At 40.0% G+C, this 14,307-nt stretch overlaps 1 protein-coding gene across 1 annotated transcript in view; it reads right to left on the reverse strand.

The window, feature by feature from the left end:
- Positions 1 to 14,307, reverse strand: part of MTREX (Mtr4 exosome RNA helicase) — a 55,258-nt gene that overhangs the window by 9,705 nt on the left and 31,246 nt on the right. The window contains exons 18-22 of the mRNA XM_063128062.1: positions 11,872 to 11,940; positions 5,808 to 5,936; positions 2,726 to 2,836; positions 1,188 to 1,376; positions 111 to 274 (exon numbers count right to left, since the gene is read on the reverse strand). Of these exons, the coding sequence (XP_062984132.1) occupies positions 111 to 274; positions 1,188 to 1,376; positions 2,726 to 2,836; positions 5,808 to 5,936; positions 11,872 to 11,940 (662 nt within the window). The remainder of the gene's footprint in view (positions 1 to 110; positions 275 to 1,187; positions 1,377 to 2,725; positions 2,837 to 5,807; positions 5,937 to 11,871; positions 11,941 to 14,307) is intronic.

Below are 14,307 nucleotides of genomic sequence, written 5' to 3' on the forward strand. Positions count from 1 at the left end.
ATATCATGGGCCACTGTGGCAAAGATAAGAGGAGGAAAATGTGTATAAACCCAGAAGAACTACAAAATATTCATACATTTGTTAGTTGTTACAACAGTGTCAGCTGTTACCTGCTGATTTCACAAGCGACTCGTCCTTTCATCTCTATGACATCTGAAGAGGTTGCAAAACCCAACCTTCTCAAAACACGCTTACGACACTTGAGCTCATCCATTTGTAAAACTGTCCTGGCTTTCTTCAGCTCCCGTTTTGCTGCTTTAATGTCTATAGCAATCTAAAGTTAAACACAAGCACAGAGGTGTGATGAGGAATCAAACGTGATACTTTTGACCCCCTCTTCTAAATGGGGGGGGGGAAAGAAAAGAAAAAAGACTTGTGTTTTGAATGTAAAATTTTCATCCCAACTATTTCCATAGGCCAGACATCAGAGAAGCAAGGGAAGAAATTTATCTTGTAAACGAGGAAAACAAATGTCAACGATTTCACTACGGCAAGAATGTTTACCAAATCATAGGACCAGAAAAGAATCGAAAAATCAAGCCCTCTCACAGCATTCTCCACATGAATCCCCAAAGATGAATTGACACAAACTAGATCAGAGCCTGTCACAGAGAAAGATGAGGCATTGCATCAAGATGCCTCCCTTGAGGAAGTGAGCCAAGTTATGTCCCCTAGGGGAAACAGAGATACCACCATCCCAATCTGATCTGAAGGCTTGTCCTTGCCTGCCAGGCAGGTGGAGTTCGAACCATCTGACAGGCACAGAGGGCCTCACGGCTAGAGTATTGGGGAGAGTGGAAGGAGGAGGAGGAGAAGGAGAAATTGTTGTTGTTGTTATTATTATTATTTAGGAACAGTGGCCTTTGACCTACTGCTTTCCATAATAATAACAGTCTAAAGTGATTTCCTAGGGGGTCACTACATTTGTCCCCAAAACCCCCCCCACCCCCTCCCCTGAAAACAACCCACCACAAGTCAACTATTTCTTTTAACAGAAAAAAAGCTCCAAGTTACAGCACAGACTTATATCAGAGCAGACTATTTCTCCATCTAGTCTTGCCTACTGGCTAGCAGCAGTTTAGCCTTTTACATTTCCTACTACCTGATCTTTTTAACTGTAGATGTCAGCTCTCACTAGAGTTATGGTCTTCTTGTAATTAAATGTACTTAAGAAAGCTGTTCCTTACCTGTGCTTTTCTTTCACAAAGTTTGTACACCGTTTCCAAATTAGAATCATTGTGAAGTGGATGAGAATACATCCTATGCTCAAACGCTTCTATTTTTTGGATTACTTTTTTCAGACCTGGATCTTTAATGCCCATGTCATCAACGGGATCCAGCAAAGGAACTCCATCGGGGAACCGTTTCTGCACTTCCTTAATGGAAAGAAAAATACATATCTTAAGGGTCTACAAAGGTAAAAACACACACCCAACAACATTCTATTGCAGCCTTCCCCAAACCAGTGCCTTCCAGATTTGTTAGACTACAGCCTCTATCATCCCCAGCCATCATGGCCATTGGCTATGCTGTTTGGGAATGATGGGACTTTTAGGCCCAACACATCTGGAAAGTACTGGTTTGGGGAAGGTAACTCTACTGCATCACAGCATAGAGGTGGTATTTTCTGATGTTTGAGAAACTGATGTAGCATACTGGCAAACGGTCTAAGCTGTAATCAGGAAATCCACCATTCACATCTTTCCTTTGGTATGAATTAGATCAGGAGATGCACAACCTTTTTTGCTCCAAAGGCCGCATGTAATGCTGGCTTGGGGCCAGCATGCACATGTGAACACACCAGCGGTCCTGATACAGGTCACTCGTTCCTCGTCGCTAGCAGTGGTCTCTGGGAGAGGGAGTAGAGGCGGCTGGAAAACTAGTCATAGTAGGGGAGTCAGGGCTCCCTTAGGGGCCACAATAAATTTATTTATTTAATTTTAAATAATTCTTGGCCGCCTTTCAGGGCAGAAGCCTTGGAGGGCTGCATGTGGTCACAGGGCCATAGGTTGTGTATCCCTGGAGAAAGTCTTGGGCAAATGGTTCTTTCTCAGCCTGTCACCACCACCACCACCCCATCTGTAATATGGGAGATAATTGTACTGGCTAACCTTACAGTAGGGGTGAGCACCATGAGCCATGCAGCTCACACACTGCCCACGCCACCCCGAAGTTTGGTGAGATCGGGGAAGAAAGGGTGTCCATAGTGGCTACAGAACACCAATAGGGTAAAGTTTGCTTGTTTGCAAGCTCATTTTGGTTCTTTTAGTGCTCCATAGCTGTTACGGGTACCATTTTTAATTAATTTGTTTTATTTTTAGGATTGGAGAGGCAACGCCCCCCCCAACCTCCCACGGTTGCCCACTCCTGCCTTACAGTGTTGGAATAAGGATTATGGCCCAATAATATATGTGAAGTGCTCTGAATGCTTGAAAGTGCTATACAAATGTTAATTTTTAATTAATATCATATTATAATAATTCCTATTAATATACGTGATCAGAGCAAAGGCCTATCTAGTCCAGCATTCTGTGGACACACTAGCCAACCAGTTGCTTGTGGGCAGCATACAAAGTAGGACATGAGTGCAAGAGCACCCTCCCGCTCATGGTCCCCAGCAACTGATATGACAGAGGCATGCTGGCTCTGATACGGGCTAGAGCTAATATACAGACATCATGGCTAGTTGCTGTTGAGAGCCAAAATTATAGTAGCAACAGTTTACCTGTATTGACTTCAGTACACTCTGCCTATTATCAAGAGGCCTCAAGTCTTTTGGTATATAAAGGCGAACACTGCTGATTGCGGACAGAAGATGCACCAAAACTGGAACAACCTATTAAAAAATCAGTGATGGGTAAACAAAAATGCACCTTTTAATCTCAGATTGCTATTGTATTATTTTCTGAACAATGCATTCTAAGAATAGTATAAGAGTTCCAGAGTTTTGTTATGCATTTTTCTAACATAAACTGAAGTGCAGGGAACTTTCATTTGATAGCTGCAAAGAACATTCTCCTGGTAGCTTGTCAAAGGACAACAATTCTTCTAGCTACAACAGACATCCTTGTGACGGTGAGCTGATTAACATACTTTAATCCCTTCACTTCACTGTTAGTTTTTAAGGCAGCACACGACTCTGCAAAATACATACACAGCTCCTCCTCTGGAAATAGGTTTTTAATGTTAACTTCTGGCTACAGGGCCTACTTAAATCTTATAACAGCAAAATCTCAAACATTTATTTTGCACATCCACGCTCTTGAGTCTTATTTCTGGAAAGAGTCTACAAAAGAACGGTAGAAGTATTAAACTGCAGTATGCAGAGGAATTTGAATGAGTTTACCAAAGCAACCAGCCCATCAGCTAATATAATTTTTTTTTTTTTTAAGGGAAAAGGTTACTTTCCCATGTGAGGGGGAATGTTTATTGCTGGATTGTTGAATTCATTCTGCAAAACATGTTTGCTTCTGGCTTACTAGGACACTGGAGACTTTTCAATGGTACAAAATGTTATGCAACTCAGAATTAATTTATCTCCCTCCAGAAATGTACCCTACAATTATTGTGTTTTTTTAAATCCCAATGCATAAAATAGGTTAGATATGCAATTTACTTTTGCTGAAGTGAAAAAGAGTAGTCTTTCAAAAATTAAACATGAAAATGTTCTATTTTCTTGAGATGTAAAACTGAATTCAGAAACTGAATTCACTGTGCAATTTTCATCAGCTACTCCTTCTCAGCCAAGCCTACCCTGAAGTGTTGTTGTGAAAATAAAATCCAATAATGCCATTAACACGGAGTTTCTTGAAGGGAAGAGTAATAATACATTGTTTTAGATATTTTAGAAATGTTGAAATCTAAGGAATTAATTATTATTTGCAACTCAATTTCCTGTTGATCCAAATGGAGCCACTGCCACCATTATCACATTTCTAACAATGCTCTGTGACAGAATGTGCCTAGCCAGTTGAAGTAGATTCATTATGGCAAAAATACTTTTATTGAAAGCCCACAGGATAAATGGTCAACTCTATTTTGGAATAAGGGAAGAGAAAACATGTTTAATGGCTGCATGAAAAAAATGAACTTTTTCTATCCTGTCAAAGCAAAAAAATACTTCAACAGACTCTCAGAGACTGTCTGAAAAAGGGGCAAACAGGATTCTGAAAGGCCGATCTGGGATTTAACAATGAAGCCTGCTATAAACTTAAATAATCGGGAGGGGGGGGGAAGGGAGATTAACTTTACCTAGAATTATATAACCAAAGCGTTCTAAATCACTTCTTGCGTTATGCATTTCCTTCCTTCCCAAGAAACTCTGGGAAACCAAAGAATGATTGAAACAGAGAAAAAAGCAAGAAACAAGACCAGCTATGGATGTAGAAGAATCTATCTATCTACCTCATAGTTACTAAATTTATTATTAGAACCAAAATTGGAATAATATATACAAATAGACTATAAATTATAGACCATCTCCTGTTCTGCAATAATGAATACTGCTGTGTGCACCTGAAAGTTAGCCCAAAACGATGAAAAACATTAGAGAATGAAAATACAAAGAGACCTTCATTCGTTGTTGGCTAAAAGTGTTAACTATGCAAAAATCAAACTTATCATAGCAAAAAAATCAAACGGTCCATTAAATTGCAGAACTCTGTGACGAACTCAAACCTAGTTACCAAGTGCTGTTGGAAAAAGTGCAGCTGCAATCACAAAGAGCTGCCAACTCTTTTGTGCAATTTTAAAGCATTATTTTAATGTCTTTTTTATTACATTGCCTTGGGCAGCTCTTTAGAAAGAAGTTTGCGATAATCTTTAGAGCTAGGTCAGTCACTCAACCTTCATGATGAGAGCTGGGTTGACACTCACCTTCCTCCACAAGTACGTAGCTCCCTAATTTAGCAACGGCCCATACATGCAAGAACATCATTCTTAAAACACTGCAAATTTATGAGTGAAGTATCTTCAGTTACTCAGCTCTTAATTCCTTCACCTCAAAATGTGCTGTTATGGCCCCAATTTGGTAATTATCTCTAGACAGTGAGTCTAGAGTCTATCTGCTCCCTGCCCCACTCCTATACCTATGTAAATGCAAGAAAGCAACAAAGATTAAAATGGCAGTAATATTTTCACAAGCCTTAAATCTAATGCAGCAGTGCACACAGCCCACGTGTGGCCTATGGGCTACTTCTAGTAGCAGAGCCGTGGGGACCCAGGCCAAATTCTCCCCTGCCAGCACCAGTGCTAACAAGGGAAACCTTTCCTTTACCTCCAATCTCACCTGAGTGGTAAAGGGAACTGTTTCTCTTGCTAATGCTAACAAGAGAAAGCTCTGCAAGGATCGGGGTGGGTGGGGGAGTGTCTGTGTATGAGTATGTTGGGTGGAAAGTATGAGTGTTGGGGGAACGACTATGAATGAATGTGTGAATATATGTCCATGTCTAAATGTGTAGAAGACACCCAGTGTAGCCCTCGGGACAGAAAACATTGCACATCCCTCATCTAATGCTTCCTGCTGATCCTACTGCTTGGTTAAATCAGGTTTCTCATTCCCAGAGCAGAGCTCAGCAATGCACCACAAGGCCAAAAGATGTTGCTCTCCATGTTGCTCATGTCTTTTAATGAGGAAATAAATACAAGAAAAAGGTTTCTGAGCACTCTGATTCTCCTACCCTCAACTACACCTGATTCTGTTGTTTTATAATTTATTACAAGAGCAGTAGGGCCAGCCCTGCAAAAGGGGAGTATTTTCCCACCAAGATTTTGCCATATGTTTTTTGTTCTGATTATTGTTTTCTCACCTGCATCTCCCCTTTCTCATCAGGTTTTGCTGGCTTGGCAGCCTCAGTCGCAGAATTTTTCAAGCTCTCTTTGCTACAGTGCAAAAGGACTTCAGCAACATAGAGTGGATCCAGTTCACCAGAGTTAGGCTGCAGTATAGCAAGAAATAAGTTCGGTAAGAGTAAGAAGTCATTCTTTAATACTAATGTATGGGGGAGGGGAAAGTGAAGTGCATGAAATGTCCTGCACCAGAGTGTTTTCTTTAACCAAGAATTTTAAAAATATAACTCATATCAAAGTATATAATCCTGTATAAACAAATCCTATCACTTCTTTTTGCCTATGTACAGTATAACAGAAAATATTTATGTAAGTTTCTGTTAACTCTTAGGATGGGGTAGGCTGTAAGATCTTATTTTTAAAAGTCTATATATGGCCTTGCATTCCAAAGCATAATGGTAAGAATTCTTCGCTTTCCCTTGGATCCATAGGCTTGATTCCAACTTTGTCTCTCCACCAGCGGAATAGAAGCTGCCAGCAGAATAGGACTTGACTCTTTTCTCACCATGGAATCCCCATGCACCCTTCAAATCTGCTCTGGAGGGTTGGGGACTCCTACAATCCATAGTTATACAGACCACATAGCTTGTACTCTTCAATTTCACTGCTGTGACTATCAATTTCACAGACCCATCTTCATTCCATAAACCACAAACAACATTGGACTATGCCGCAGAGTTGTCATACACTACTCTAACATTTGCTCCTCTACAAAATGTGAATAATGAAACTGGACTACTTTGCAGGACTTGTATAATCCACACTTCTTCAGCCACAGCCCTGGCTCCTGCAATATGGGTACACAGTAATACTGTACTTTATCTGCACACATAGTCAAGGTGGGTTTTTAAATGTTTATAAACTCAGAAAAAAATGCTAACAAGAGCTGAGTTAGATCATGAATTCCTGTCTTTGTTGCAACCTTTTATGTTTCGGTAGGCACACTGCTGCCCAAAACCAGCTACACGAAACTCCAAGATTTCTAAATTGTTTTTTTTTAAGAGGCTACAATTACTTCCTAACAGGCAAGACCTCAAAGGGTTAACACACCCAAATGGATGTGTTAAGCATTGCTGTGACTTCATTCATTGGCTAAAAACACTAATGGATTTCATTTCTCACAAAATGAATAGGCAGAATAGTGGCTGCACATTTTGCTTCATATCTTGGGTTCCACAAAGGCCAGAGACTTGCTTTCATTTTAAAACAAAAGCTGGGAATCTAGAGATTATGGCTCATCCGCATAGGTTCAATTGCTTGTGCCGCTTCCAGTGGAAGCCTATGGACAGGGCTGAAATTTGGAACGGATAACCTCATAATGTGACAGTTAGCTTTCTCTCCCTTTCCTTCATGTTCTCTTTCAGCACTTTCTCAGTCTTTGTGGGGTGAAAGCATAGGGTTTTGAGGTACTTTCACATACCAACATCAACACCCCAATAATATGCTTGTTTATGGGTGGGGAGAGTGTTACGCAACAAAGGGACAATGTACATAAGGAGTAAACCTTCCCTTGTGATGGAATCTCACACTTACTTACTTGGAAGTAAGTCTCAACAAATTACTTCTGAGCAAATATGCACAGGATTAAGCTTACAGGAGCAATCATATGCACAATTATTTGGCAGTAAATATGAATTAAAATTATGGACTAAAAAAAGCATGCATTAATGCAAATGCATTTTGCAATCTCAACATCTACATTTCAAACTTCTTTCCATCATGCCAGCCCCAGGGAAACCAAAAAGGCTACAGTCTGGTGCAAACTTCTGTAGGAATAAATGTAAGCCCTTGTGAATTCAATGGAAATGACTTTGAGTGAACATATTCTTAAGCCTGGACTAAAAGATCCTTATTACAGCTTACGCCATTGAAAACTCCATTGAATGCAATAGGATTCACTTCTAAGTAAACATGCTTTGGGTTGGGCTGGGTATGGGAGCTTACCCTCCAAGACTCTCCCCCAGCAGGCACACAAACTGTCCCAGATAGAAACATACTAGTTATGTTCATCATTGCAGCACTACACAATCACATATATTTACAACCTGGGGGGTGGGGTGGGGGCACAGATCAGAACTTGCTGCTGTAGACAAGCCTTGCTGCACTTGCTCCACCAGCTCACCCAGACACAGTACGGGAATCCCACCCACCACCACCGGGTTGAATTTACTGACCTCCCCCTGCTGGGCCTTGCTGACCCGTGTTGCGCAGAACTGGAGAGTAGAGATACATGTGCAGGCATGTGCAGCACAAGGTGCCGTTTTCTGCTTTTAGAATGGAACTACTCTGGTGTGCAGGAGTCTAGCTGTGCTGCTGCCTGCTACTACCTCTTTGCCTTACAAGCCAGGCACTCCTGTGGTGCTGGCTAACCTCAGGGGCCTCCTCCCACTTCCGTGTTTAATCTGCTGTCCTCTATCATGTCCTGAGCCTTGCCTGCGTGGCTAGAAACTGAAACTAGAGATAAACAGGGCAGACACAAGCAGCTGCTGCTGCCGTTCTCAGAATGACCAGAACAAAATGGTGCTAACCAGCATGCTGGTATGCTGGTTAGCACCATTTTGTTCTGTTTAATCCAACTGCTGCCTTCTGTTTTGCATACTTAGTTCTCAGAATCACAACATACCTAGAATACAGGTGGGGGTGGCAGTTGCACCCCCTTGCCCCTATGAAAGGATGTCCATGGTGAAGTGTGAGTTTGAGCCCTTCCCCCAAGTTTCCATCATGTGGCAGAGAACTTGGGAGAGGGGCTGACTCTGCCTCTCCCAACCAGCACAAAGTGATGTCCTTTCCTCTCACTGAGAACTCAGGGAAGAGAAGGCATTTCTCACTTTGTGCTGTATACAATATATGGATATAGCAAAATCTCTTTAGAAAAGGATCCAAATTAGAGTGCCAGGATAGAAACAGCTCATCAAATACATGCTTTTGGACAATTGCAGCCTGCTTCCTTTTGAGTTAAGCAAAAACAAACATGCTTTTGCTCAAAAGGGCATAGGCCTTGAGAGAATACTGTCAGAAGGCACTGTAAGAATTGCATACTGTATTAGGGATAGCTTTAAAATGCCCATATGTAAACAGAAACACATGAGTTATTCCACTATTAGGTTACCCAACATTCAAACTATTTATTAATAAAAACAGTTGTGAATAATACTGTCCTATCCTGTACAAAAGATATTTACAACAGCTGGTTTAATTTAGGTTTAAAGACCTATGTTTACTTGTGTCATCTGAACTGCATTTGAAAATGCAATCCATATGTGGAAAAGCAGCTTTAAGCCAACATTTAAAAACATGTGCTGTTTACTCAAACTTGGAACAGGCTGACATATGCACAAAATACTCTAAAGGCACACTAAGCAATTAATGCTGGATTACATCATCATCATCGCCAATTGCATTCTACAACAGATAGCCAAGTATGTCATGCAGAAAACCCCCAAAAGGGAGTCTATTAATTTCTATTAATACTATAAAGTATGAGCTATATGGACAAAAAGGAAAGCATGGAAGTTCAAAATGTGTCGCTTTAAGTCAGTGATGATGAGGAAATATGGAGCGGAGTGGTGGTGGGGAAACTAATGTTTTTTCTACCTCCTGACCTTACACCTCAACCAGTCCTTGCTGTCCCTTTCAAGGTCCGAAACTTACAAAAAGGAAAGTTAGTTTGTCACCACTCTAACAGTTTATCAGGCTGTCAAGCATCCCTTCGTTCATGTCTAAGAAATGAAAAATGATACCATATTGACACCCAGATCATTTGGGTAAGTAGAAGCCAAAGCAGACACAGGGGAAGGTGAAAGACAGAACTGTAATTTAAAAGTTCAACAATGTTATTAGAGGAAACAGGAGTTCACATGGCAGCTAAACATGAAAAGAAAATAGTTCTAAGACTGGAGGTGGAGTGGGAGAGACAGAAAAACACAAATTCCTTGGGCAATTGGCAGATTAGACACAACCTCCAAAATTTACACAGGCATGGATTCACTAGCGGAAAGTCTTTTTTTTTTTTGTCTTGTGGAACAGCTGTTTCTGACAGTGGAAGAGCAGTGCAGGAAAAAAGTAACCCTAATTAGAGAAGGTATAAGGTCTTGAGCTCTTATGGCCACTAGTTTAAATGCTATAACCAGAGGGTAGCATCAGAGTTGACAGTAGCGCTAATGTAAATTATGTTGCGCTACCACTAGTGACCTTTAGCACAATAGGTTTCTTCGGAAACCCATCATGCCAATTAAAGCTCTTAAGTGTTGCACAAGAGGTTGCTTATGCTACCGCAATGTAATTTACATTAGCGCTAGTGTCAACTTGGATACTGCCCAGTATCTTCGTTATTCAGCATGTTTTTTTGGCACAACACTGCAAGAAGTCTTCTCCTGGCATTTGTGCAAGAGTTCATAGAGAAGTACTAACATATAGTTTTCTTCTGCTCATGTTCCTTTAGATCCAAACTACACTTTCAAGAGTTACTTTGTCTCAAGCCACTGTAAAGGATTTCAAAATGGTGTCAGCTGCTGATTACTGGGAAATTGGCATCTCAGGGCAATTACACACTACGTCTAAAAATTAAAATGCTGACTCCATAGGTAGAGAGAGAATTAAACTTGCCCGAAATATCGTCTTTTTACAGAGAAAACTCCCATATTAGCAAACTGTTTACACACCCTTTGGATTGGGACCAATAAATAGCTGTTGATTAAAAAAAAAAGGACTTATGAAAAGCCAACCAGGAAAACAAAGCATAAATGGGGTCACATCTAACCAATAAAAGGATTAACATTTCATGTTGGTGGAAGGAGAGGCAATTCCAACAAAATCTCAACCCAACATTTCTTAACCAGCTCAGGTTACGGGGAAAGTGTAACTTGCTCTCCTTATTCACTTTGGCAGACAGGCACACACAGAGAAATTAAGACTTCAATCCTAAACCCACTTACTAAGGAGCAAGCCCAAACGAACGAAGTGAGACACTTCCAAACAAATTTGCAAAGTTTTGCACTGTAAAGCACATATGCGGAGCTTTAGAATAGGTTTTTGGGAGGCCTTAGAGATGGAGCTGGTCAGGTTAAGCTGACTAGAAATCTGGTCAACAAAGATAAATTTCAAGAACTAGATGACACAAGAGTCAATTTATACAACATTCTTTAAGTCTGAAAAGACAGTGTTACCACAATCTAGGTCACTTGGCCTTATGAAGAAGCCAATTTTGGAAGCATAAATGACTTATCTATATCTATTGAGACACTATCATACAAACAATGGACACTAAGCAATGTTGTCACGGTACTAACGTAAACTACCACTAACACAACCTCATCAGCAGAACTTGCTAGGCAAAGGGGAACACTGGCAATTAGGAAGCATTAAAGATGTTGTGCTAGCATTTGTTTATGCTAGTGCAACATCATTAGCACTAGTGCTGTGACAACGTTAGATACTACCCAAGAACTGTTTGGACTGATACATAGATCCTAGCTGTACTTAGATCAATGTGCTTCAGGATTCACACATCTTGACTGTGAGAGCCATGTGTCAGTGCTCTGAATATTTCAATTACTAAGAGGGGTTCAGGCAAGTGGGAGATTCTTTCATCTTCAATCTCTGATAGTAACTGAATATCTGAGTAAGTTTTAAAGCTTTGCATCATATTTTTTTAAATGATTAATTGATTACACTTTTCAGCCACCCATAGCCATAGATGTCTTCCACCACTTTGAGCTAGTTATCATACATACCAAACAAAAAGGTAGGATGATTTGGGACCAAACATTTATCTCTACACTGTCTACAGCTACAAATGAAGGCATGCCTACTTCAGAATAAGCTCCATTGAACTCAATAGGATTTATTTCCTGGTAGGAAATAAATAAAGGTTCCTGCATACCTTAGAACATGAAGCTCTGTAAGAAACCAAGCTTTTTGCATGCCTGTCCACAAACAAAGCACAGTAAGAACTACAAGGAGGTTTTAAATGGTCACTATTTTTGTGTGAAATGCAGCAGTGAAGGCCAGTGAATATTGTTTTACCTTAACATTGGATTTCTTGGAGAAATTTACCACAACTCCCCAGCCGAAATCATCGTCTTCATTTTTTACCTAAGAGAGGGGAAAGGTTGTATAGAAAGCTGTGTTTGAAGTAACATTTATATAACATCTGACATCAAGGAAATTAAAGAACTACAGTTAAACAAAAAATTACCATTGCAAGCGAGAGAAGCAGCAAAATATCACTAAATCCTTAAAGTGACCAAATTTGGAACGCAAGTTGGTACTTATTTTGTCCACTTCAAAGAAAGCTGGATTATTTTCTTATAAGCTTGATTGAAATATTCAAGCCAATCATTAGGAAATCTTGACTGACCACTTCTGTTAAGATGCTTATACCATAAAATAATAATAATAATAATAATAATAATAATAATAATAATAATAATAATAATAATAATAATAATTTGTATCCCGCCTTTTGCTCACTGCTGGGCCTCAAGGTGGCTTTACAAAATTAAAACATATACAGTTAAATCCTACAAATAGAAATATACAAAAGTTAAAAATATAATTAAATACACTTCAATACTAAAACATTTAAAATACACATAACGATTTTAAGAGGCCTATGCAGGCAGAGATCCAGACTAACAATCAGGAGGTCACAGCTATATAAGCAACGGCCATCTAATAGCAATATGCAGGTCATTCACTTCAAGATATGCCAGACTCATCTGCTATGCAAGGCAATGTCAAACATTACAGACACCAATCTGTCCCAAAGTGTATGCATATTGAAGCTACGAATGGGCAACAATGGGAAAGTCATTCTGTGTGTGTTTGTTTTTGAAAGCAAAGCTAAAAAGATTTTTTTTTTTTAAAAAAAAGAAAAGATTAAGAAAAAAATGACAATCTAAACTGCATTAATAATTTTTATTTCTAAATAAATGCATGTTAAACAACCCAAAACATATAGATAAAGCAAATACCATACATAAAACTCTAAAAAATATAATGCTAAGAAAACATACTTAATATTTATTAATAAAGAAAAAAAAAAAACCGCTAGATGATACTGGAAAACAGCAAGAAAACACGAATAAACACAAAATTAGAAACAATTCAAACACTGAACCTTGCAAACGACATTGCATTAGCATAAGCTACCTCTATCTAGTTCAATGTCAACAGTGTTAGCTGGCACAATGGGTTTCCCCCAAACACTACTGGCATTGCGCTAGAGGTAGTTTACTTTAGTGGTAGTGTCAAACTACAGACTGCCCAAGAATGAAATGTGGAAGAATTTATCTTCTTCTGAGTATGTTTTCCTCTAGATAATGAGAAAGTATGTTTTTGTATTTTTGCAACATTTGATATGTTAAAATATTTCTGAATTTTCTGTGTGTGTTGTTTAATTCTCATTTTCTAGTTTGTCTACATTTTTTTGTTGTTTATTTATAATATATACAGGCTTGTATCCCAACTTAGTCCTGTTTAGACTTAGACCCATTGAAATCAATGATACTCCTCTGTGAGTAGGATTACACTGGATCAGTTTCAGTTGGTGAGTACTGATGATGTGGATAAGCTGCTTGGACGAGTAAGGAGGACAACTTCTCCTCTCGATCCCTGTCCTTCTTGGCTGGTCGCCCAGGGAGGAGATGCAGTTAGACTACAACTACAACATATTGTTAATGCATCTCTCAGGGAGGGGAGTTTTCCACCATGTTTAAAAGAAGCAGTGGTACGGCTGCTTCTAAAAAAGCCCTCCCTGGATCCCCTGGACCTTAATAATTACAGACCGGTATCAAATCTTCCATTTTTGGGCAAGGTGATTGAGAGGGCAGTTGCCTTCCAACTCCAAGCAGTCTTGGATGATACAGATTTTCTAGACCCATTTCAAACTGGCTTTAGGGCAGGATACGGAGTTGAGACAGCTATGGTCGCCTTAGTGGATGATCTCCGCATGAGCATTGACAGGGAGAGTGTGTCCCTGCTGGTACTTTTGGACCTTTCAGCGGCTTTCGATACAATTGACCATGGCATCCTTCTGGAACACCTGAGGTGTTTGGGAATCGGGAGCACTGTGCTCCAGTGGTTCCGGTCCTACCTCTCAGGTAGATTCTCTCAGGTGATGCTTGGGGATAGTTGCTCCTCAAAAAAGGAGCTGTTGTATGGCGTACCACAAGGTGCCATCCTATCCCCAATGCTGTTTAACATCTACATGAAACCACTGGGAGAGATCATCTGGAGGCATGGGGCGGGGTGCTATCAGTATGCTGATGACACCCAAATATATTTCTCTATGCCTTCAATAACAGCATCAGCTAAGGATAGAGTGTCTCCTCTGAATGAATGCTTGGAGGCGGTAATGGGCTGGATGAGGAAAAACAAACTGAAACTGAATCCAGACAAAACAGAGGTGCTTGCTGTCAAGGGCTCTGACCTAGGTTTGGAGGTGTGTCAGCCAGTTCT

Source organism: Elgaria multicarinata, chromosome 6 (genome assembly GCF_023053635.1).
Source record: "Elgaria multicarinata webbii isolate HBS135686 ecotype San Diego chromosome 6, rElgMul1.1.pri, whole genome shotgun sequence".
In the NCBI taxonomy this organism is placed as follows: domain Eukaryota; kingdom Metazoa; phylum Chordata; class Lepidosauria; order Squamata; family Anguidae; genus Elgaria; species Elgaria multicarinata.